Source organism: Tasmannia lanceolata, unplaced genomic scaffold, assembly GCF_043159265.1.
Source record: "Tasmannia lanceolata isolate RefF3 unplaced genomic scaffold, GAP_Taslan_0.1 ptg000007l, whole genome shotgun sequence".
NCBI classification, from domain to species: Eukaryota; Viridiplantae; Streptophyta; class Magnoliopsida; order Canellales; family Winteraceae; genus Tasmannia; species Tasmannia lanceolata.
In genome coordinates this window covers 2,763,111-2,783,057 of record NW_027518684.1, presented here as the reverse complement: position 1 = coordinate 2,783,057, position 19,947 = coordinate 2,763,111, and the positions used below count along the sequence as shown (strand labels likewise).

At 38.1% G+C, this 19,947-nt stretch overlaps 1 protein-coding gene across 1 annotated transcript; it reads right to left on the bottom strand.

Moving 5' to 3' along the window:
- Positions 1 to 8,550: 8,550 nt before the first annotated feature.
- LOC143880795 (DHHC-type zinc finger family protein) lies at positions 8,551 to 18,771 on the bottom strand. The gene is made up of 10 exons (XM_077383777.1): positions 18,473 to 18,771; positions 16,617 to 16,710; positions 10,793 to 10,887; positions 10,514 to 10,681; positions 10,359 to 10,431; positions 10,100 to 10,152; positions 9,504 to 9,595; positions 9,352 to 9,404; positions 9,118 to 9,243; positions 8,551 to 9,032 (listed from the first exon to the last, which is right to left on the bottom strand). The coding sequence occupies exons 1-10, from the start codon at positions 18,619 to 18,621 to the stop codon at positions 8,763 to 8,765; spliced, it is 1,173 nt and encodes a 390-aa protein (XP_077239892.1). The 5' UTR covers positions 18,622 to 18,771; the 3' UTR covers positions 8,551 to 8,762.
- Between the last annotated feature and the right edge of the window lie 1,176 nt (positions 18,772 to 19,947).

Below are 19,947 nucleotides of genomic sequence, written 5' to 3'. Positions count from 1 at the left end.
ATACGAGAGGGACTAAGTTAGGAGAGGGCAAGAAAAGACTTAAAAATAAGGAAACAAAAAACTACAAATCAAAATATGATCATTTTTCTGATTTTTTAGCCACTTCTCACCTTCAACTCATTCCCACCCGCTCTACCCCTCTCTCACCACTTAGATATACTAATTTCTCGTGAAAGAAAAATTCCTGTCCTCCAGACATGGCCTTAGAGTATTTTTCCATAAAATGATTTAACTCTGTTTTTCAAAACAAACTCTTATTAGAACTCGGCCAAACAAAAAGGAAGTTGACTTGGGCGAGTCAATGATTGGTGCAATCAGACTCGGGTAAGTTAATGAGTTTTGATCGACTTGATACGAGTTACGACAACATTCGGAATTAGCGCAAGACTCTATCAAGAAGGCTATGTTTGACATCAATGAATGTATTTCCATGGAATATTAGTGTTAGAATTTTGAATTCAAAAAGGTGAAATCTGAACTAAAATTTTGGAGGAAATATTCAAAATAAAGACTCTCCCTTTGCTTTTCAAAGCTCTTGTATTTTGTATTGCTTTGAGACTTGAATCCAAAACCTAGTGTGGTATGTAAGTGGGTTTAAACTCTAATGCTAGTTTTTTAGTCCCACGTTGGAAAGTTGAGGAAGCTTTCATCTCCTTAAAGAGGTAGTGTGGAGCAAAGGCTTAAGCACTTCAAGGGGCATTGGAATTTGTTGGGTGACCAGTTTCACATGAACCAAAGTTCGTTAGCACTCATGTTCCCATGATCTGAGGTCCGGGTCTAGGGTCCGTTCCGTTTCGTGCACGAGCACAGTTTTAAGGTGATTTGAAGTAGACCATTAAGTGAGTGTACCGGAGCCTGTTAGGGCTTGTTTTTATCTTGGAACGTCGATTCGTGTATACCAGTTGAATCGCAGGGGGTTAATACGATTCTTTAGGAGAGTATCCATGTAGCGTGACTCAGTTGTTTTTCCTTCGTCATCAACAATATGATTTTCACAAAGAACTTTTTTTTCGAACCGTTAAGTGCAACTTCTTCAATTTTGTTCTCATTCTGATTTCTACTATCGTACAGAAAATTTTGGCTCGAGTAGAACCAAAGTTTGGTTCGAGTAACCAAATTTGGGTTCGAGTAAGCCAGAGACCAGTTAGTTCCCCTTACAACTGATTACTACATTACTCCAACAATCTTAAGAATTGTAGTATTCAATTATTAATGTTTCCATCAATCTTACGAATCCTAGTATTTAGTTATTAATTCTTCTAACAATTAATTTATCAAGTGCTAAGAGAGGAGCAGGAAGTGTGGGAAAGGGAGAGGGAGAGGGCACGAGGGAGTGAGGAGAGGTTGTGAAGCACCTGAAAATAGAGAGAAAGAAAACTGTGGTCAAAATAGAATTTTTGTTTTCCCTGTTTTTTCAGCAACTTGGCACTATATCTTGACACATGCCCTCTCATTTCTCTTTGCCTCCCACTCTCCGTACTCTCCCAATACTTGGTAAGCTAATATTCCTTGAAAAAAAAAATCATGGTTGCCAAACATGGCCAAGAGGGAGTACGTCGACTTGAGTGAGGTAAAATTGACTCCAAGGATTTTTAACCATTAATTTTTACAAGCCTTGATTGAACAGCTACATAGTTATGCACTTACACCACATGATACGAGAGGGAAAAAGTAAAAAATCGAACATTAAGTTGCATCCATTTGAGTTTCCATTATAATTAATGCGTGCATTTTCATTGTCCATTGTCCCAATCTACGCGGCTGTACATAGATGTGAAATGTCACCATACTATTACATTGGACTTTTCGCCCCCATTTTCCAAGATTTGGAGCCTTGGCCATGTTTGATATATTCGCCCCATTTTTCTTACTTGGAACAGCCCCCTCTAGTGTATTAATGATTACTCTTTTACACTAGAGAGGCCTGTCCCAAGTAATAAAAAGGGGTGTATATATTTCCCAAAATTATTCCATGAAATATTCGTGGGTCGAGGAGCTGAGAAGGAGAGGGAAGAGAGACTTGAGAAGGTAGAAGCCGAGAGAGCATGGGAAACTCCCAAGCAACAGTGAAAAACGTATGCTTACTTTTGATGGTCACCTCATTCCCACCCACTCAGTCTCCCCCTCTTCACTCATCTCTCACAAATGGCCCTACTAATATTCCTTGGAATATTTTTTCATGGTTGCTGAACATGCCTTAAATGTTTAGTCCCATTTTTCTAATCTCCATGATTGAAAAGAAATATGTTGACACTGTGTGAATGGAACCGAGTCAGATTAGACAATAAGATGAAAATTGGTACAGGGAATATGGACCAATAAATTAATTAATGCTCTTTCATACTGTGGATCCAATGGGGTCACCCTTCACTTTACCACTCCTCGTACCTATCTATCAATCTATAATATATATTAAATTAAGGGAAATGATATCAGCACGCACGACCATGTTTTGATATTTTGGCTAACTCATCTTGTCTTTTAGTGTTTAAAGAGTTGTCAGAAAACTCTCACCAAGCGAATTAAAGAAGAAAAGATAGCTGGGTTCACCCCCCTTTTCTTCCTCGGGCCAGCCTGTTGTAGTGTAAAAACAATAGTCACAAATACACAAGAGGGGAGTGGCCCGATAAAAAAAAAATTCAAACATTTGTTTTGTTGAATTTTTTTGTAACTACGTGAAGTACATGTTCAACATCTACAAAATGCCAACTGGAAATTGTGGGCCATCTGGAAATTGCTCTCATATCATGTATTAGTGGACCCCATCTCTCTGACCAATTGGATCCAAAATAAAACGCGTCCTGTTCGGCAAAATAAAAGATAAACATTACAAAAAGAATGATGGTCCAGTGTGAATCAGTGGCAACCACAATATGTTCAGATTCGCATTGGAATCTGAATTGGGGGACCCTTGATCTTGACCATCTAATCTACTGGCCCTTATTGTCGATTGCTAATGGCCCACCACATGTATTTGATTAGATGGAAGAAAAAAAAGGGAGATGATATTGGCACTCCTTGGTTTTAATAATGGCACTCTCCTCTTTGTTTTACACTTCTTTAATTGGGTGATAAAGACTTTTAATTAATTCCCCAAAAAAGTATCAAAATCCAGCTACAAAAGGTGTCCAAGTATTGAGCAGGGTGCCATTATAAAATTGAAGGAGTGAGAAAATCATTTGGTAGAAAACCTTCAAAAATCACATGTTGGACACCTTTTCTTTGAAAGAAAACAATGGCATGCACACATAATAACTTTAAAAGAAGAAAATAAGCTCAAAACTGGGAAAAAATTATCGCTCTGACCACCCTATAGCCAGTATCATACAAAATTTCCTCTAGGTATGGACATTATATGGACGCCAATTCTGCTCAGGCCATGTTTGGCAAACATGAAATTTTTTTCCATGTAAAATTAATCGATCAGGAGACTGGAGAGGCACAAATGAGGAGAGCAGTGAGAAGTGGCTAAAAACAAGGAATTGAGTGAAGTAGTTGTTTTCCTTGCTTTTCTGCCTTTTCCTATCATCTCCTTACTCCTTCCCTCTCAGGTCTCTCCCTCCCCTCCCTCACCATCCGGTAAGCTAATATAGCATGGAAAAAAATGCATGGTTGCCAAACATAGCCTTTGCTAGGGAGACATAGCCTTTGCTAGGGAGACACACCCATGTTAGGGAGCTTCCTAAGAGCCCTCGCTATGGGATGATCCAAATCATCCATTTGTTGACCCACAACATAAATAGGTTGTGACCTAAAAATATTTTCCATAGGATGATCCAAGCATAGCATTATGGAAATGATATATTCCCACCCCTTCAGGTCACTTTGAGGAAAAGACAAACAAAAGGGGGTAAAAATATTATTTTCCTTTGGACATATCCTAGCTCCTACCATCTCACCTTCTCTTGTTTGATTTGCTTTCATTTTCATACAAATTTGACGAACTGACAGATATTAATTATCTTATGAAAAATGAAATCGCCCCCGGTTTCTTAGTTAGTCTCTTATCCTTTTGTCGGTTGCCACGGGGGGGAGAAAAATAGAGACAAAACCATGCGTATTTGGACTTTTTCCTCCTCTTTTCTCTCTCTGCTTCTGTTTGTTTTATCCTCCTCTGATCCAAACCGTTCATTCGTTGGGTTATAAGATGATCCTAACTCTCTCATTTGCAGACGCCTACAGCATTATAGAAACTCCTAGAGACGTTGTATGTTTTCAGGCACACTTTATAGGATGATCCAAACCGTTTATTTGACGGACCACAACCCTTAAATTATCTCCATTGGATGATCCTAACCCTCCGGCCTATTTATGTTGTGGCCCAACAAATGAACGGTCTGCATCATCCTATGAAGTGAACCCCGCTCAACAAATGAATGGTTTGGATCATCTATAAAGTGGGGCTCAACTGCACTTTTTGAAATATACTTCACCTCACTTCACGCGGTGTATAAAATCTCCTCCAAACCATTCATTTGTTGAGCAGGGCCCACTTCATAAATGATCCAAACCGTTCATTTGTTGGGTCACAACATCAATAGGCTGTGCCCTATAATGATCCAAAACCTCCTATCTATAGAAGTTTCTATAATGTTGTGGACCCTACAGATCGGAGGGTTAGGGTCATCCTATGGTTATGATTTATAGGATACGTACATTTATGTTGTGGCCCAACAAAAGAAGGATTTGGATCATCCTATCAAGTGGGCCCAAGTATACTTTTTTGAAAAATAATGGACTTCTGGCAGATCTGCTTGGCAATTTTGAGGAAAGTTATTTCGCGGCTCACGTTTGCAAGAGAGAAGTCACACAGGCTCACGTTTTAGCGGATTTTTTCTTATTTATTTAATTCATTTGAGGTGGCTGTTCTCTCCTGCAAAACATAAGCCGCGAAATGGCCTAGATAAATCTGTACAGTCGGGCCCACTGCATAGGATGATATAGTATAGTCGGGCCCACTTCATACGCTTCTATTTCTCCTCTCTCTATATTTCTCTTATCTTCTATTTTCTGTCTCCTCTTTTGTCATCTACTCTCTTGTCTCTTCTCTTTTAGTTTCTCTCTTATCTTGTATCCTCTCTTTAGCTACTCTCTACTCTGTGCACGTTAATTTTGTATGTTCCCTTTCACTACTTTGTTTTTTTTTGTATGATAGTGCATCCCCCTCACCACCCTCTCTCTTTCTGATGCTACCGTGTTAGGTCAACAACTTGGAACTGCTTTTGGCTTGTAGTGTGCAATCCGGTCAATAGCTTCAAAAAATTAAAGAGATGGGTGAGTGAAACATATGGAGGAAAATTCAACACCTAGTTCCCCCCTCCAATTCCTTCTGCTATCATCTCCCTTTTCCACACTCCCTAACCCTTTTTCCTTCTCTCTTGCAAGACCCACCCTCCATTACTTTTCTATATTCCCTATATCTCATCAATACAGACAAAATACTCTTGGCCACACACCCTCTCTCTATTTATTAATCAGGTTTGATCTCATCTTAGATGACCGAAAACACGTCCATAACTTAGTGCACACGTGGCATATGTGCTTGGACATTGGGATTGTTGATCTGAATGTGTAAGGGTGGTGTCCAAAGTGGGGGCCTACAGGAGCAGGTGAAACCTAGCCTGGTATAAGACAGGTTTAAAGGGCCTAGCCTAATATGTTCCTCCAGCTTTGGGACTTTTGGCGTATTGGTTAGGTACATCATTTTTATTATGCTTGATCAAAGGTCGAGGATCGTCCGATGAGGGTAGGGCAAAGGGCAATAGGCCAGACATGTGACGGCCAACAATATTCATGAACCTATTTCTAGTACATACGGTAGTGGGTTATCCCCCATACGAAACCATGACTTTGTTGTGCCGGACATGTGTATGCCATTTCCTCTTCTCTACTTTTTCTCTCTCACTTTCTATCCATAAAATCTGTGGTGTATGTATGACTCAAGTTGTTTTGAGCAAATTAGTGAGAAATGAGGTTCACGAGTTGAAAAAGTGGTGCAGCTTATCTAATTTGCTTTAGTTAATAAAGATTATGGATTTGGTAGGGCATTTTACAGACAGGCATTTCGTGGCTGAATTTTGCATGGGAGAACAGCTACACAGGCTCACTTTTCAGCAGATTATGTCTTATTCATTTAATTCGTCTAAGGTGGTTGTTCTCTCATACAAAATTCAGTCGTGAAATGCCTTTCCGCAAAATTCCTTAGCAAATAGGTAAAGATTAGGAGCCAACATTAGTTTAAAGGATGGAGAGTATGAAGGAAACTGCCCAAATACATTGTACAAGCGACACATGTGACACATGTATGATGAGTGGTAGTGACACACGATTCTTAAAAGAACATTATAAGGCCACTCAGTGTCTGATACTGAACAGAGATCTTATAGAACAGTGATCAATTCGCAAGATTAAGGGATGCAAAAAATTAATAGGTTAAAAAAATGAAGGACATTATAGTTTTCATCCGATAGCTTAGACTTGTGATGGACACCAATAATCATGAACCTAGTCCTTGTGGTGGGTTCATGACTTCATGTCATAAGAGGGTTGTTTTATATATATTTTTAGTGTAAGTTATTGGTATAGACAGAGACACGGAGCCATACTCGAAACCATAACTTTGTTGTGTCGTGACATTGAGTGTGCCATTTTTGTTCTTTTCTTCTTCTCTTTATATGGATGAAAATTGTGGGGGCGAAAGGGAGAGAGTTGTTTTTTAGTGGATTAGTGTGAAATGAGGTTCCAGTGTTGTGAGACTGAGGCAGCTTATCTGATGTGCTTTCTTAGTTAATAAAGATTTAGGAGCCAATGTTAGTTTATGGGATTGAGGATTACGTAAGGATGGTATTAACATATGTACATTGTACAAGTGGCACACGTGTAAGGTGATTGTGAGGCCCACTTCATAAGATGATCCAAACCATTCAAATCATGACCCACAACAAAAATAGGGTTTAACCCATAAATCATCTGCCTAGGATTATCTTAACCCTCCGATCTTTAGATCGGAAGGTTGGGAACATCCTAAGTAGATGATTTTTTGAGGTACGTCCTATTTATTTTGTGGGTCATGTTCGGAACAGTATGGATCATCTTATGAAGTGGGCCCCACAATACATTTTAAAAAATTCTAATCTATAGATGGGAGGGTTGGGATCATCCTATCCCTATGTAGATGATTTTTGAGGTACATCCTCTATTTATGTTGTGGGTCATGTTTCGAATGGTTTGGATCATCTTATGAAGTGGGGCCCCCAATACTTTTTGAAAAATGTTGGGACTTCAAGATCACTTATCTTATAAAATCTCGAGTTTCTATACTAATAAATGGAGATCCCATTTACAAAATTAACGCATTGAAAGAACCGATGAATTGAAGACACTAAAAATTAAGGATATTTCTTTATTTATTGACTGGTAACAACAAATTTTATTCGCAAAAGACTGAGCAACAACGGATGGGATCGAGGTTTCCCTACCACGACTTTAACAAGACACTTGGCCATAGTTGGACACCATGAAAAATATTCCACCAAATATTTGTGGGCATGTTGTGAGAGATGGACGAGCAACCTAGACTTGAGAGGGTCGGTCTCACGGGAGCATCAAAAGCTCCTAGAAACAAGGAAAACAAAAAAACTAATTCTAATTAGGTATTTGTTTCACTGAGGGGCTGTTTGGATACGCGGATTTTAGAATCCATGATTTCTTCAAAATTATAGATGAGAGAAGAAGCGAACCGGCTGTCGTTTTCTGATTTCTCGCTCAACTGATCATCCCATGTTTCCAAGTTTTAGAAATCTCAGAATGCGGGATAGATTTCTAAAACTTGAATTTCTTACTTAAAATCCAAGAAACACTGTCAGGACAGCAGACAACAGCTTGATTATGAACAATTTTTTACACCGTTTTCAAACTAAAACCTGGATTCCAAAATCTGCATCCAAACGGCCCCTAAATTTTCAGGATTTTTTATGCTATCTCCACTCATGCACACTTAATTCTCTCCCTCACCCCTCTGCACTTCCCACTTCTTAAGAAGATACAAAATATGTCATTTGATGGGCCACAGCTTAAATAGGACATACCACATAAATCATCTCCATAGGATGACCTCTACAGATCAGAGGGTTAAGATTCTCCCATGGAGATGATTTATTGAGAACAGCCTAATTACGATTGTGGCCCATCAAATGAACAATATGAATCATATTAAGAAGTGGGCCCACTGTAATTTATGAAAAATACTGGACTGACTTCATGTGCACGCATCGTCTCAAATGGCCCCACTGTAACTTATGAAAAATACTGGACTTCATGTGCACCCATCATCTCAAATCTCCCGTAAGTATAGTCCAATATTTTTCAAAAAGTATCGTACGAGCTACAACATACGATGATCCAAACCATCCATTTGATGGGCCACAGCGTAATAGGCTGTGGCCCAAAAAAATTTCCATAGGATGATCCCAGACCTCTAATCTACAGATGTTTTCATAATATGCAGTTCCTCATATTATGCAGGAGAGAGCAAAACAGAACACTGTTAAATCCAACAAAATCTTTTCCTTTTGCATCAGGAGCTGATTTATAAGGAAAACCCAAAAGGTTTCATAATCTGACATGGAACTTGAATTTACAATACCAGCCATCTAATAATCAATATAAGAGCTGGCAACTAAGCCACTTTTTTCACTGGTATTATACATAAACAAACTCATGTTCGCATGCTTGATGATTCAAAGAGAATCTTCATAGCATTTCTATTCTGATTTCTTGGACACAAACGACGGTCTTTCCGACAAAGGAGAAATGATCTCATGAATATTACAGAAGATTCCTCGATCATACGTGTTATTCTTAGAAACCACTTCAGTTTCCAATGGGGACTTGCGAAAGAACATCCTCCATTTGCTTTCTGGAGGTTTCCGTTCTCCATTCACTGCGTTAAGACTAGCCTTTAGAGCTGCACTGCTAGCCTTTGCTTCGTTTAGCTTCTTTTTCCAGCTAATGTAGTCTTGCCACTTAAAAGTCTGTTTTAAAAGAGCACAACTGTTCTGAGAAAATTGAAATCCAAGTGCAGTATTGGGTACTTCGCTAAGGATTAAGGCGTTTTACCTCGTTTGTAGTCGTGTTTGTAAGGCAGAGATGGGCATGGTATCCAAAGAAGCCTGCTAGTAGTAATGAAACTATGGATAGGAACACCATTAGAAGTATTTGTGTGTTATATGAAGCCAACAACCACTGGAATACGCAAACATCATTGTTCAGGAAAAGGAGAAGGGTACATATGTTGAATTTAAAGGGGTTTTTGAAGAGATAGAATTCAGATATTTGAAGATTTTTTCTTACCTGTGTAATATGAGGAGCTAAACTGTAGAGAGAATTTTCAACACCATAATAAACTGCCAATAAGAAAGAAAAATGAGAAAAGAAACCATGACATTTAGCACTATAAGGCATCTCAATAGTCAACCAAGATATGGATGTGTGTATTAGATTACCTGTTAGAACGTATACCACCTTCAGCTCTTTCAATTGGCCAGCAAGAACCAACCCAAGGACAACTGTTCCATATAAGCAAAGAATGAAATGCCTGCAAAAACAGCATATTTAAATACTGCAGCGTCTGCAACATTTCTTTCTCTGTTTAAAGTTGTTGAATCTTAACTTAGACTTCAACTAGATTAAAAAATGTACCCTACAAATGAAACAGATACTTAACTATCATATTTTTCTACAGACAAATACTCACCAGAGAACAGAAATAAATACTCAAACACTGGATAATATACATAGGGAAATGATATCAACACTGCTATGTTTTTATAAGATGCGCGCGACGCATCTTGTCATGTAGTATTTAAGGGCTGTCAGAATAATATTACAGTTCTCAAAAAACTTTTACAAGCCCTCTAAATACTAAACGATAAGATGCTTTCCCGCATCTTATAAAAAGAGTGGAGTGCTGAAATCATTTCCCTATAAATACTCAAGCACTGGATAATGCTATCTTGCCAATAAATGATATGGAAGGGATTTTTTTATTAAATAATGAAATTTAGTATGAAATGAAGGACTAGCTTGAATAAGGCCTCACCAAAATAGAAAAGCCATGAAGTATCGTGTGTTTTTCTCCCCAATGCAATTATTCTACAAAAATAACAACTCATTATCTTAAAACAGAGCCACCAACTGCTTAAAGAGCATTCTACTTGAAACCATGGTTTTAAATTTCAGCTGAAATACTGAGTAGAAATTTCGGATTTTGGCCGGGACCGAAATTTAAAACCGAAACTGAAATTTAAAAATTTTGGCCGAAATTACCAATAAAAATAAATACAAGGAATGAGGCTCACCATCCATCCACAGTGGTGGTCGAATCGGGCAACACAGCGATCACATATGCTACAGTGTTTGGCCCTAGCTGGTCTACATTGAGTACAACTCCCATAAAAAAACACAGAATACAAACTTCCGAAAAAAATTCTGTAACAAGGAAGAAACACAAAACCTTGGGATTTTGCAAGTTGAACAGTGTTTCTCTGAATATATGATATTGTCGTAAGGATAAGCAGAGAGGTATTCAGAAACATTCTCAGATCTCACAGTTCCTGGATCAGTAAAGCTAGTCAATAGAAACAGTAGAACACCCACACCAACTGCCAACAAGCTTGTGTACCTGCAACAACATATCATGTCTAAGAAAATCCCGAATGAAAAAAATCCATATCTCGGGGATCATCAAGTAATGCGAGAAAGCCAGAAAGGAAATAAGTCCATATGCTGGTACCTGTGCACTCCAGAAACATAGTAACCAGGAATGTATCTAAAGGAGGATTTTGCAATGAAAATATAAGTCACTCCAATAATTCCAAGATATATTATCTGTGAAAAAAGTATATCATAGTAAGAACTGAGTAAGTAACCAGTGTATAATCTCTGCAACAAGATGTACAAACAGAAATTTGGAATCATTATAAGAATAAACACATAATTCAGGCATCATTTTTTTAACAGTGAGGCTTTATTAATAAAGGAAACCAGAGCGATCAGCAAACAAACACGAAACAAAAAGAAGGGAAAATAAAAGAAGAAAAGAAATAAAATTATACTTTAGCTTAGGCATCTCAGGCATCTCATGCCATACAATCAAACTAGACAAAGAACACAAAATTTGCCAAGCAATCGGCCAAGGGTTAGCTTCATGGTGGATGTCGGAGAATGAGCAATCCACGTCCTTCAAAATACCGTAAATTTCACTAAACAAGGACCTAAACCTCCAAGGGGGATAAGCCTCCTTCTTTAGCCAGCGAATCGTGTTGAGGGAATCCACCTCAATCGATATCTTCTTAGCACCACTAGGAGCCAATAATCTAACTCCATTCCAAATTACCTGAAATTTGGCCTCTACGGTGCTGGAATCCCCGCGAGGACCTGCAAATGAAAGAATCACCTAGCATTGCACCTGAGTGCCACCTTGATTATGAACTTTGCAGCTCCAGCCATAGTTTAACTAAGTTTATCTAACACTTGGGGGAACACACATCAGGAGTCCTAATGAATGGAGAGAGCTCTATGCTAATCTGGACCCAATTGCATATAAATATCTTGTAAAACCACACCATGAAAGTGTTGTATTTTGAAGCACGGTCAGAATCTTCAACAATAATTTATTCAATTACATGAACAGGGTTATGAATATTATTAAAAATACAATCACTTATATCCTTCCATGTAACCCATAATGTCGAAAGCAGACTTTTCCAGATCCAATTAAGTCTTTTATTACTTTTCACCTTACGCCACCAATTCCACATGGCCTCAGTAGAAGACAATTCTGACACATCGAAATCAACATTGAATACATCCAAGAAATCGGTCCAAATTTCAGCAGCTTTTGGACATCGAATAAATAGATGAGGTCTCCATCGAGAAACCACAATATATAAGTTATTGAGCCTCACAAATATGTCTAGTGACAATTTGGTCATTGATAAGAATTGTACCATGAAGAATACACCAAAGTAAGACATTGGCTCTATAGGTGAGGCATGCGACTTTTTTTTTCTTTGAAATTTTTTTGAATGACCATGAGATTTTCACACATTTGGGAATTTACGAGCGGAGGACAACTCTATGATGTTTGCATTGAAAGATTTGACAGAAAATTCTCCATTTGCCCCGGAGACCAACAAGCTCGCCATCATACTAAATAATCAGAAAATAGTGTGAGGAAACCAAAAAGGATATGAACGAGAAAACATCTGCGATTATGAGGGAATTGCCATCATAGAGTGCAAAAAGGCCCAAAAAGGAATAAACCAAAGGTTTACCACACCAACAATCCAACCAAAAGAAAGTTTTATTTTCTTTGTTGCCCACACAAACAAATATATGAGTGGAGAAAGATTGCAAAACATGCTTCCAATTTTAACAAAATCGGACGCTCTTGAGCCCCCCACTCACCTGAACCAAGACCCAAATCAAGTTTTGGTATTTAGAGTAAATCATTGCAGTCCATAACAAACTGTTATTGAAAACTCTCCCCCATTTGGCCAACAGAGCATTATTTTAGATTCTAATATTCTTAATTCCGAGCTCACACATACTTGAGACTACAAACCATCTCCCGATTAATTAGATGAACTTTCCTGAAAATAGTATCATCGTTTCATGAAAAGTCTCTAAAGATCTTATTAATTTTGTCCGTCATCGTAGGAGGAATCCTATAGAGGTACAAATAATAAGTCGCAACATTCGAAAGAGAACAAGAGAAGCGTAAATCTTGCCAAAGAGAGGAAAAAGATACTTCCATTTTCAAAATTCAAGACAAGACTCAATTCTTTCAACCACCGAGTCCCAATTATGTGGGCTAAGGTTCTCATCCTTCAAGGGAAGACCAAGGAAACTAATTGGTAGAGAAGATGCACTAAATCCAAGTAAAACAGCAAAGGACTCGATCAGGAGAATGTTACCAGGAACACAGTTCGTTCCAGTACATGGTACGGGGTACGATGGTAGCTCAGTAGCGGTACGAAAATGGTATGCTACGTTGGTTCACTATTCGGGGTCGCGGGTCGGTTTGGAGGCTAATTCGAGTCGTTCCAGTACTCTCTCTCTCTCTCTCTCTCTCTCTCTCTCTCTCTCTCACACACACACACACACACACACACTTTCTCTCTCTCTCTCTCTCTCTCTCTCTATATATATATATATATATATATATATATGAGGAAAAGGATTGTACGCTCGAGTGTACCAAGCTTATGGTACGCTCGAGTGCCCAATCACCATGTGGGCCCACTTTGTTAGGATGATCCAAAGGATTCATTTGAAAGGCCCTTACATAGATGGGATGTGTACCAAAAATCAGCTCCATAGGATCATCCTAACCCATCCATTTGTGGAGGTCAAAATGGACAGACATTATTTGTCTACAAATCTGCCCATTTTTGCCCTCTACTTTTGGAGGGGTTAGGATGATTCAATGGGGCTGATTTTTGGTACACACCCTATCTATGATAGGGCCTTGCAAATGAATGTTTTGGATCACCACAAAAAATGTGGGGCCCATGTGATTGGGCACTCGAGCGTACCATAAGCTTGGTACGCTCGAGTGTACAATCCTTTTCCTGTATATATATATAATTTAATATATTTTTACAAGAACGTCATTCCATAGTACACAATACATACATTTAATACACAAAATATAAAAACCTCATGTATGTCATACATATTTTTTACAAAAAGACAATTCCAGTTAGAATATATGAATATCCTTCCATGGTCTATACTACATCCATTTAATAAACAAAATAAAAAAAACCTCATGTATGCCCTTCATATTTTTTTTAGAAAGAAAGCTATGGTTCCAATCCAACCCAAAATATATATAATTTGTAGCTCTCTCTCCATCTCTCAAACTATATGCATCTTTCTTTCTCTCACACGGGTCGCCGCGGGTCGTCATTTTTAGTGATCTAGGTCGCTAGCGAACCACGTTTGGGATCGTGCGACCTCGGATCGCAGGTCGGAGGGTGGATGGCGAATCCGGTAACTATGGGAAGACCACAAAAGATGCAAAAAGGCCCAAAAAGGAATAAGCCAAAGGTTTACCACACCAACGATCCAACCAAAAGAAAGTTTGCTTTTCTTTGTTGCACACACAAACAGATATATGAGTGGAGAAAGATTGGAAAACATGCTTCCAATTTTAACAAAATCGGACGCTCTTGAGCCCCCCACTCACCCGAACGAAGATCCAAATCAAGTTTCGGTATTTAGAGAAAATTATTGCAGTCCATAACAAACTGTTATTGAAAAGTCATCCCCCATTTGGCCAACAGAGCATTATTTTAGATTCTAATATTCTTAATTCCGAGCTCACACGTACTTGGGACTACAAACCGTCTCCCGATTAATTAGATGAATTTTCCTGAAAATAGTATCATCGTTTCATGAGAAGTCTCTAAAGATCTTATTAATTTTGTCCGTCACAGTAGGAGGAATCCTATAGAGGTACAGATAATAAGTTGCAACACTAGAAAGAGACCAAGAGAAGGGTAACTTGCCAAAGAGAAGAAAGAGATACTTCCATTTCCAAAATTCAAGACAAGACACACATACACACACCCTACCCCCCTTTAAGTATCCTTGGTTTTCCTTTTGGTTGTAGTTGCTTTTACATATTTCTCTCTTTCCTTTCTTTTTGTGTGGTGTTTATTGACCACCTACTTCATGGTTTTTGCTTTCTATTAATAAATTGCATCTTTCAAAAAAAATGCACCCCATCCCACAGAGAAGCCAAATAGGCTAGGTAATTTGAAGTTTTGCTTTTTGAAATTGAGTATCTTTGGCAATCTCCTCGCAGCACTATTTTCTTCCTTTCTCTTGACAAATCCAGAAAATATTATCCAGTCCCTCTATGATCCATTATTGGTCTAAACTGAAAACTAGAATATTAGCCAGAGGATACTAGATAGAAGCATATCCTATCTAACTCACCTCAGAGATGTTAAATATAACTGTTGCATATGAGTTATGGAGCTGACCACTTGCAGTCTCTTTATCATGGATGGAATCTGTGCATACATTTGAATGGAAAATCTGATCCTAAATTTCAAGCTAAGAACTTACCGTGGGGAAAACAAATTGAATTATAACATTAATAAGGTACAAGACAATCACCAATATGCAAAAATGATGATGCTTCAATATTTCTAATGATGCATATGTACATGGAATAATGAAGCATGCACTGATGCATCCTAAACCATTGGCCCTTAACTTTTTGAACAAGTATTGCAAGCATGTATGTTAGCTAAAAATGTCATTCTGGAAGGATATACTCAGAAACTGTAGTGGGTACAGGTCGTTCCTGGACAATTTTGATGGAAGGAGGATCTCTAATCCCTAAATATTTTTCTATACCTTTTTATTTCAATTGATAGACGATTTCATTGCTAAACTTCACAAAACCATGAGTTATTGCCATTCAAATAATTTTTCATCAGAACTTTCATCTTTCATGCCTAGCAATGAAAACTTGGCATGTCACTGTTACAAACTTACAATAGTTTACCTCTTTTATGAGTGACAGCTAGTAGTTATTTGTATTAGTCCTGATAATAGGATTCCTTAATTGAATTTATGACTCTCTCCCATTTTCATACACTCATAACCAACCCACCCAATTGGATAAATGGTTTGGCCTTTAGAATTAAATAGTTTTGTTAAACCCTTGAATTGTTAATAACCAAAAGCATTACATGTGTTTAGACTATTACTGATAGTTTATACTTATTAAAATGTTGCTCATATTTTAATTGCTTCAAATGGAATAAAATTTTATCTTGAAAATAAACTCAATAATAGTCACATACTCTTTTTTTAGCTTTTTTTTTAGGTATACGTGTTTAAACACCGTGGAACATATGGTGTTCAAAGCCAGATCAGTATCTGGGAAACCATCAAATGGTTATCAGGAACTTGAACAGGCTCAACCTGTTCATTGGCTGGCCAAGGTTCTGCCAAATCTCCGTTACATCCAATATAAACAAAAGTCAAACTGCTTGTTCAATTGCAGACATAATGTTTATTGAATTTGATGCTGCAAGTTTTGCGATCATTACTCGTATAGTCGTATAGAATTGATGGGGACCATTCTTCACGGGAATAAAAAAAGGAGTTAAATAGGATGATGTGGCCCACCATTCATCGAAAAGTGACTTTCTATTTTCGTCAGAGTTATAAATGATTCATTTAAGTCATGTTATTTTTTAAATAAGATGGGACTCATCAATTTACCATGACATGTTTAATTGGGGGGGGGAGTTAAGTCATGGAGTAAGAGGAGAGCTTTTATTTTCATGGGTTTGTTAGGGGAACTTTCCAGGGTGTAGGGTTGAGTCAAGAGGGCCCACATGTGCCTTAAGGTTGGGAGCTTCTATCTGAGTACCTAGACTACTAGAACCTAGAGAACAGCAATGGACAATCCTAAAATATCAGTGATAGTCAATCAACGAAGAAAATATAGAATAACAGCAGAAGAACATTCAAATAGACTTTTCTATAAGATACATATAGAAATGCATAGTGTATACAATGCAGACCTGTAAGGTTGGATTTGACCGTTCACAGCAATAATGCTCAATTGAGAGAACGGCATTTCTACCTCTGGAACCACATATGACCATTATAAATCGTCTGCAACAATGAGAGTAGGTGAATTAGGTCATACACAGCAATAGACTAACATGGTTCACTTAAAAGAATAGGTAAAATGGTCCCTCCATGAACTATAGTCCATTGTTCCTATCGGTTGAAACGATGGAAGGTGAGACCCATCATTTTGTGAAGTGGTGTTCCTATTATTCCAGGTATGGAGCCATGATTAAAACTAGTAGGATTTCACAAACTATAATCCACGTGTCACCTCCCTTTTTCTGTTTTCTAATTGAAGTAGGCACTCATAATGGAGAGAAAATTAAAGCATTATAACACAACATACAAAGATTCCATCATCAAGATGCCGCTCAATATTTGTCTCTTTCACATCACACCTAGTCTCTTGCACCACAAAATGCATAGATCAACAAAAATGAAAAAGGAATACAAAATAACAACGCCCATGAAAGACACCAACAAAAGCCTTGAATTCTTCCATACCTAACTCAGAGGACACAAGTTGCTTTGACAACAATAACTTTCAGAGGAGTGCATTCATATTTAATAGCAAAGAGTATTAATTCATGTGAGCACAACTCACTAAGAACTATAATGCTTATTGATCCGTGTGAACGCAACTCACTAAGATGTTATCTCTTCATGAAATCATTATGCCCGGATACAGATAGTGTATCTTAGAAACAAGGATGATGGGAAATGTGCTAACATATTAAGGCCCTGTTCGTTTGAGATTGTAACAACCGATTGTAAGCCCGAAACCAATTATTTCGGTCATTTCGGTTTTGGCGGGGATGGAAATGGAAACATTTCGGTCATTTCGTGTCAGTTAGGTGGAAATTTAAAACCATTTGGGAGGTCAGCTTTGTTTAGAAGGAGGCTCAGTAGTTGCAATAACTTGGGCTTAGAGTCAAACTCAGGGGGTGTCATTCTCACATCATCAAACGAATCTACAAATTCAGCCAAACAAATTGTCACTTCTGTTAGTCGAGAAGCTAACAACATTGCAGACCTACTATCCAAAGAGCATGTAAATGTGGATGCAATTAGTGTGGGGCAATCTCTCAGTCTGCTGTGATATTTTTTCTTCACAATATTTGTGTTACCACACACACATCACCTAGAGGCGTAGGAGTAGGCGTGTAAGTTCAAATGTCGAGTTTTGAATAAATGCTTATAAACAATGAAGAACCGTGTGCAGAGAGAGCACCTTCTTTTTTTTCTTAATGGTACAGAGAGAGCATCTACGGGAAGAAGTAAGCAGCAATATGAAAAATCCGCTCATTTTAGCACTATTGAAACCCACTAATGACATTGGTTTTATTGGTTTTAAAGAATGACTAACTTGGAATTCTATTGAGCAAATGGCACTATTGGGATCACACGATTTTGGCACACAAAAGAATAAAGAAAATAAAGAGGGGGGGAAAAAGACAGATAGATCACACGATTGCCAAAATCAGAATTTTAGTGTCTTTGCAGCTACTACATTGACTCTATAGGCTGATTCAAAGAAGACAATAAAATTCTGATTTTTGTAGTCCGTGTGATCTATTTGTCGTTAACCAGAGCAAACTTTGAAACACAAGAACAAAAATGCTTATGCTGAAAAAAAAAAAAAATGAGAGAGAAACTAAAAACAATCAGAAAGGTCAGAAAAGAGAAAAACCCGTGGGATTATCACTTGGTAATCAATCTAAAAATAAATATTCTCCTACTGTAATTCGTCCTTAAATTATATGAATTTTCGAGTAGAAGAGGAAAAGGGAAAGAGGGATCTTACAAGAAATAGTCGTAGGCTCCAAAGGTAATGAAGTAATGGATACGCTCGACAAAGGTTCCCTGAAAAATAGGCCAATGCCCGCATAGGAATGAAATTACGACCAATAAGGTTAGCAAGCCATGGCCCACCACCACCCATTGGAAGCCCATCTCCCTCCTTCGCCCTAAATTATTCAGCAGTCCTTCGATTCTCTGATCACGTTTCAGTTGACATATCACAGAGAGGAAGATAGAGGTGGAAATTTCGCAGAGGCGGGGGAGAGAAATGATGAGGAAATGGAAGTCTGAGAGGGATACTCCTGTTTTTTTATTTTTTAAATATACTTGCGTGAGGATATTTTCGTCATTTTATTAAAATTATTCGACTTCTCCAATAGAATGACGAAATTGCCCCCCTTAAGGCTTAACTGACTAATTTTCATCAAGATTCGAGTCTTGAAATTGGAGTCTTTATATGGTGCGAGCCCTTATAGACCCTTACGTTTTTTCAAAAAAGCGTTGTACGTACCACACCATAGGATGATCCAAACCGTCCATAAGATGAGACACAATGTAAATGGGTTGTTCCCCAAAAATAATTTCCATAGGATCATCCTAGCCCTCCAATCTATAGAGTTTTCCATAATATGTTTCATCCAATTTCTGCAAGGGCACCCCTGAGTTTAGTAGCATTTTTGCAAGAGGAATGCTAGGCCAGAGATGCTAAACTCAGGGGTAGCCTTGAATAAATAAGATGAAAGGGCACCCCCCATTGGTAGAAGCAAACCAAAGTGCATTACAAGTCTTTGACTTTTTCATTTTTTGGTGTTAATATCAATGAGCTCTGTTTTGCTTCAACTAATGGGGGGCGCCCTTTCATCTTAAGTATGAAAGGGTGCCCTTCTGTTTAGTATTCCTCATTACATATTTTTTTAGAATTAATTACTCGATTTAATCAAAGATTAAATACAGAGGGATTCTAAACTCAGAGGAGCCCCTGCAAAAACAGAGAGTAAAGGGCTCTCTCATTGGTCATAATCCAATGACAGTGGCACAGAAAATTAAGGTCATTGGATTTTGACCATTGGGAAAGCCCTTTACTCTCTTGTTTTTTTGCAAGGGCTCCTGTGATTCTAGCATTCCTCAATATTTCAATAGATCACATTTATGCTTGTACACAGAAATATATGAAGTTATGCATAGGAGAATTTGGCATTAGATTTAGGGTTTTGCTGGCGAGTAAGGTGCATTCGAAAAGAAATTTTCCAACCATTTTACATACTTACACCCGTTTTGACATTTCTTTATAAAAGTATGTGTAAAATCTCTTTCCCAATGCACCGTAACGGGTGCCCTAAGTTAGCAAAACCCTAGCCCATACGGGTGTTGGCTCTTCGGCATAAGTCATGGGTTTGCTCCCCGGAGACTTGTGATCGAATCCCACCCGGGATTACCTGATGTGCGTGGTTTATGGGTGATTGTGCGCATCCGTAGGGA

Bases quoted from the DNA above. Each gene is read 5' to 3' on its own strand.
- LOC143880795 (XM_077383777.1), bottom strand. From the start codon at position 18,621: ATGGGCTTCCAATGGGTGGTGGTGGGCCATGGCTTGCTAACCTTATTG. The intron at 10,682-10,792 runs GTACCAGCATAT...ATGTTGTTGCAG, and splicing joins TATGTTTCTGGAGTGCACAG to GTACACAAGCTTGTTGGCAG. The intron at 10,153-10,358 runs GTGAGCCTCATT...TTATTTTTGTAG, and splicing joins ACCACCACTGTGGATGGATG to AATAATTGCATTGGGGAGAA.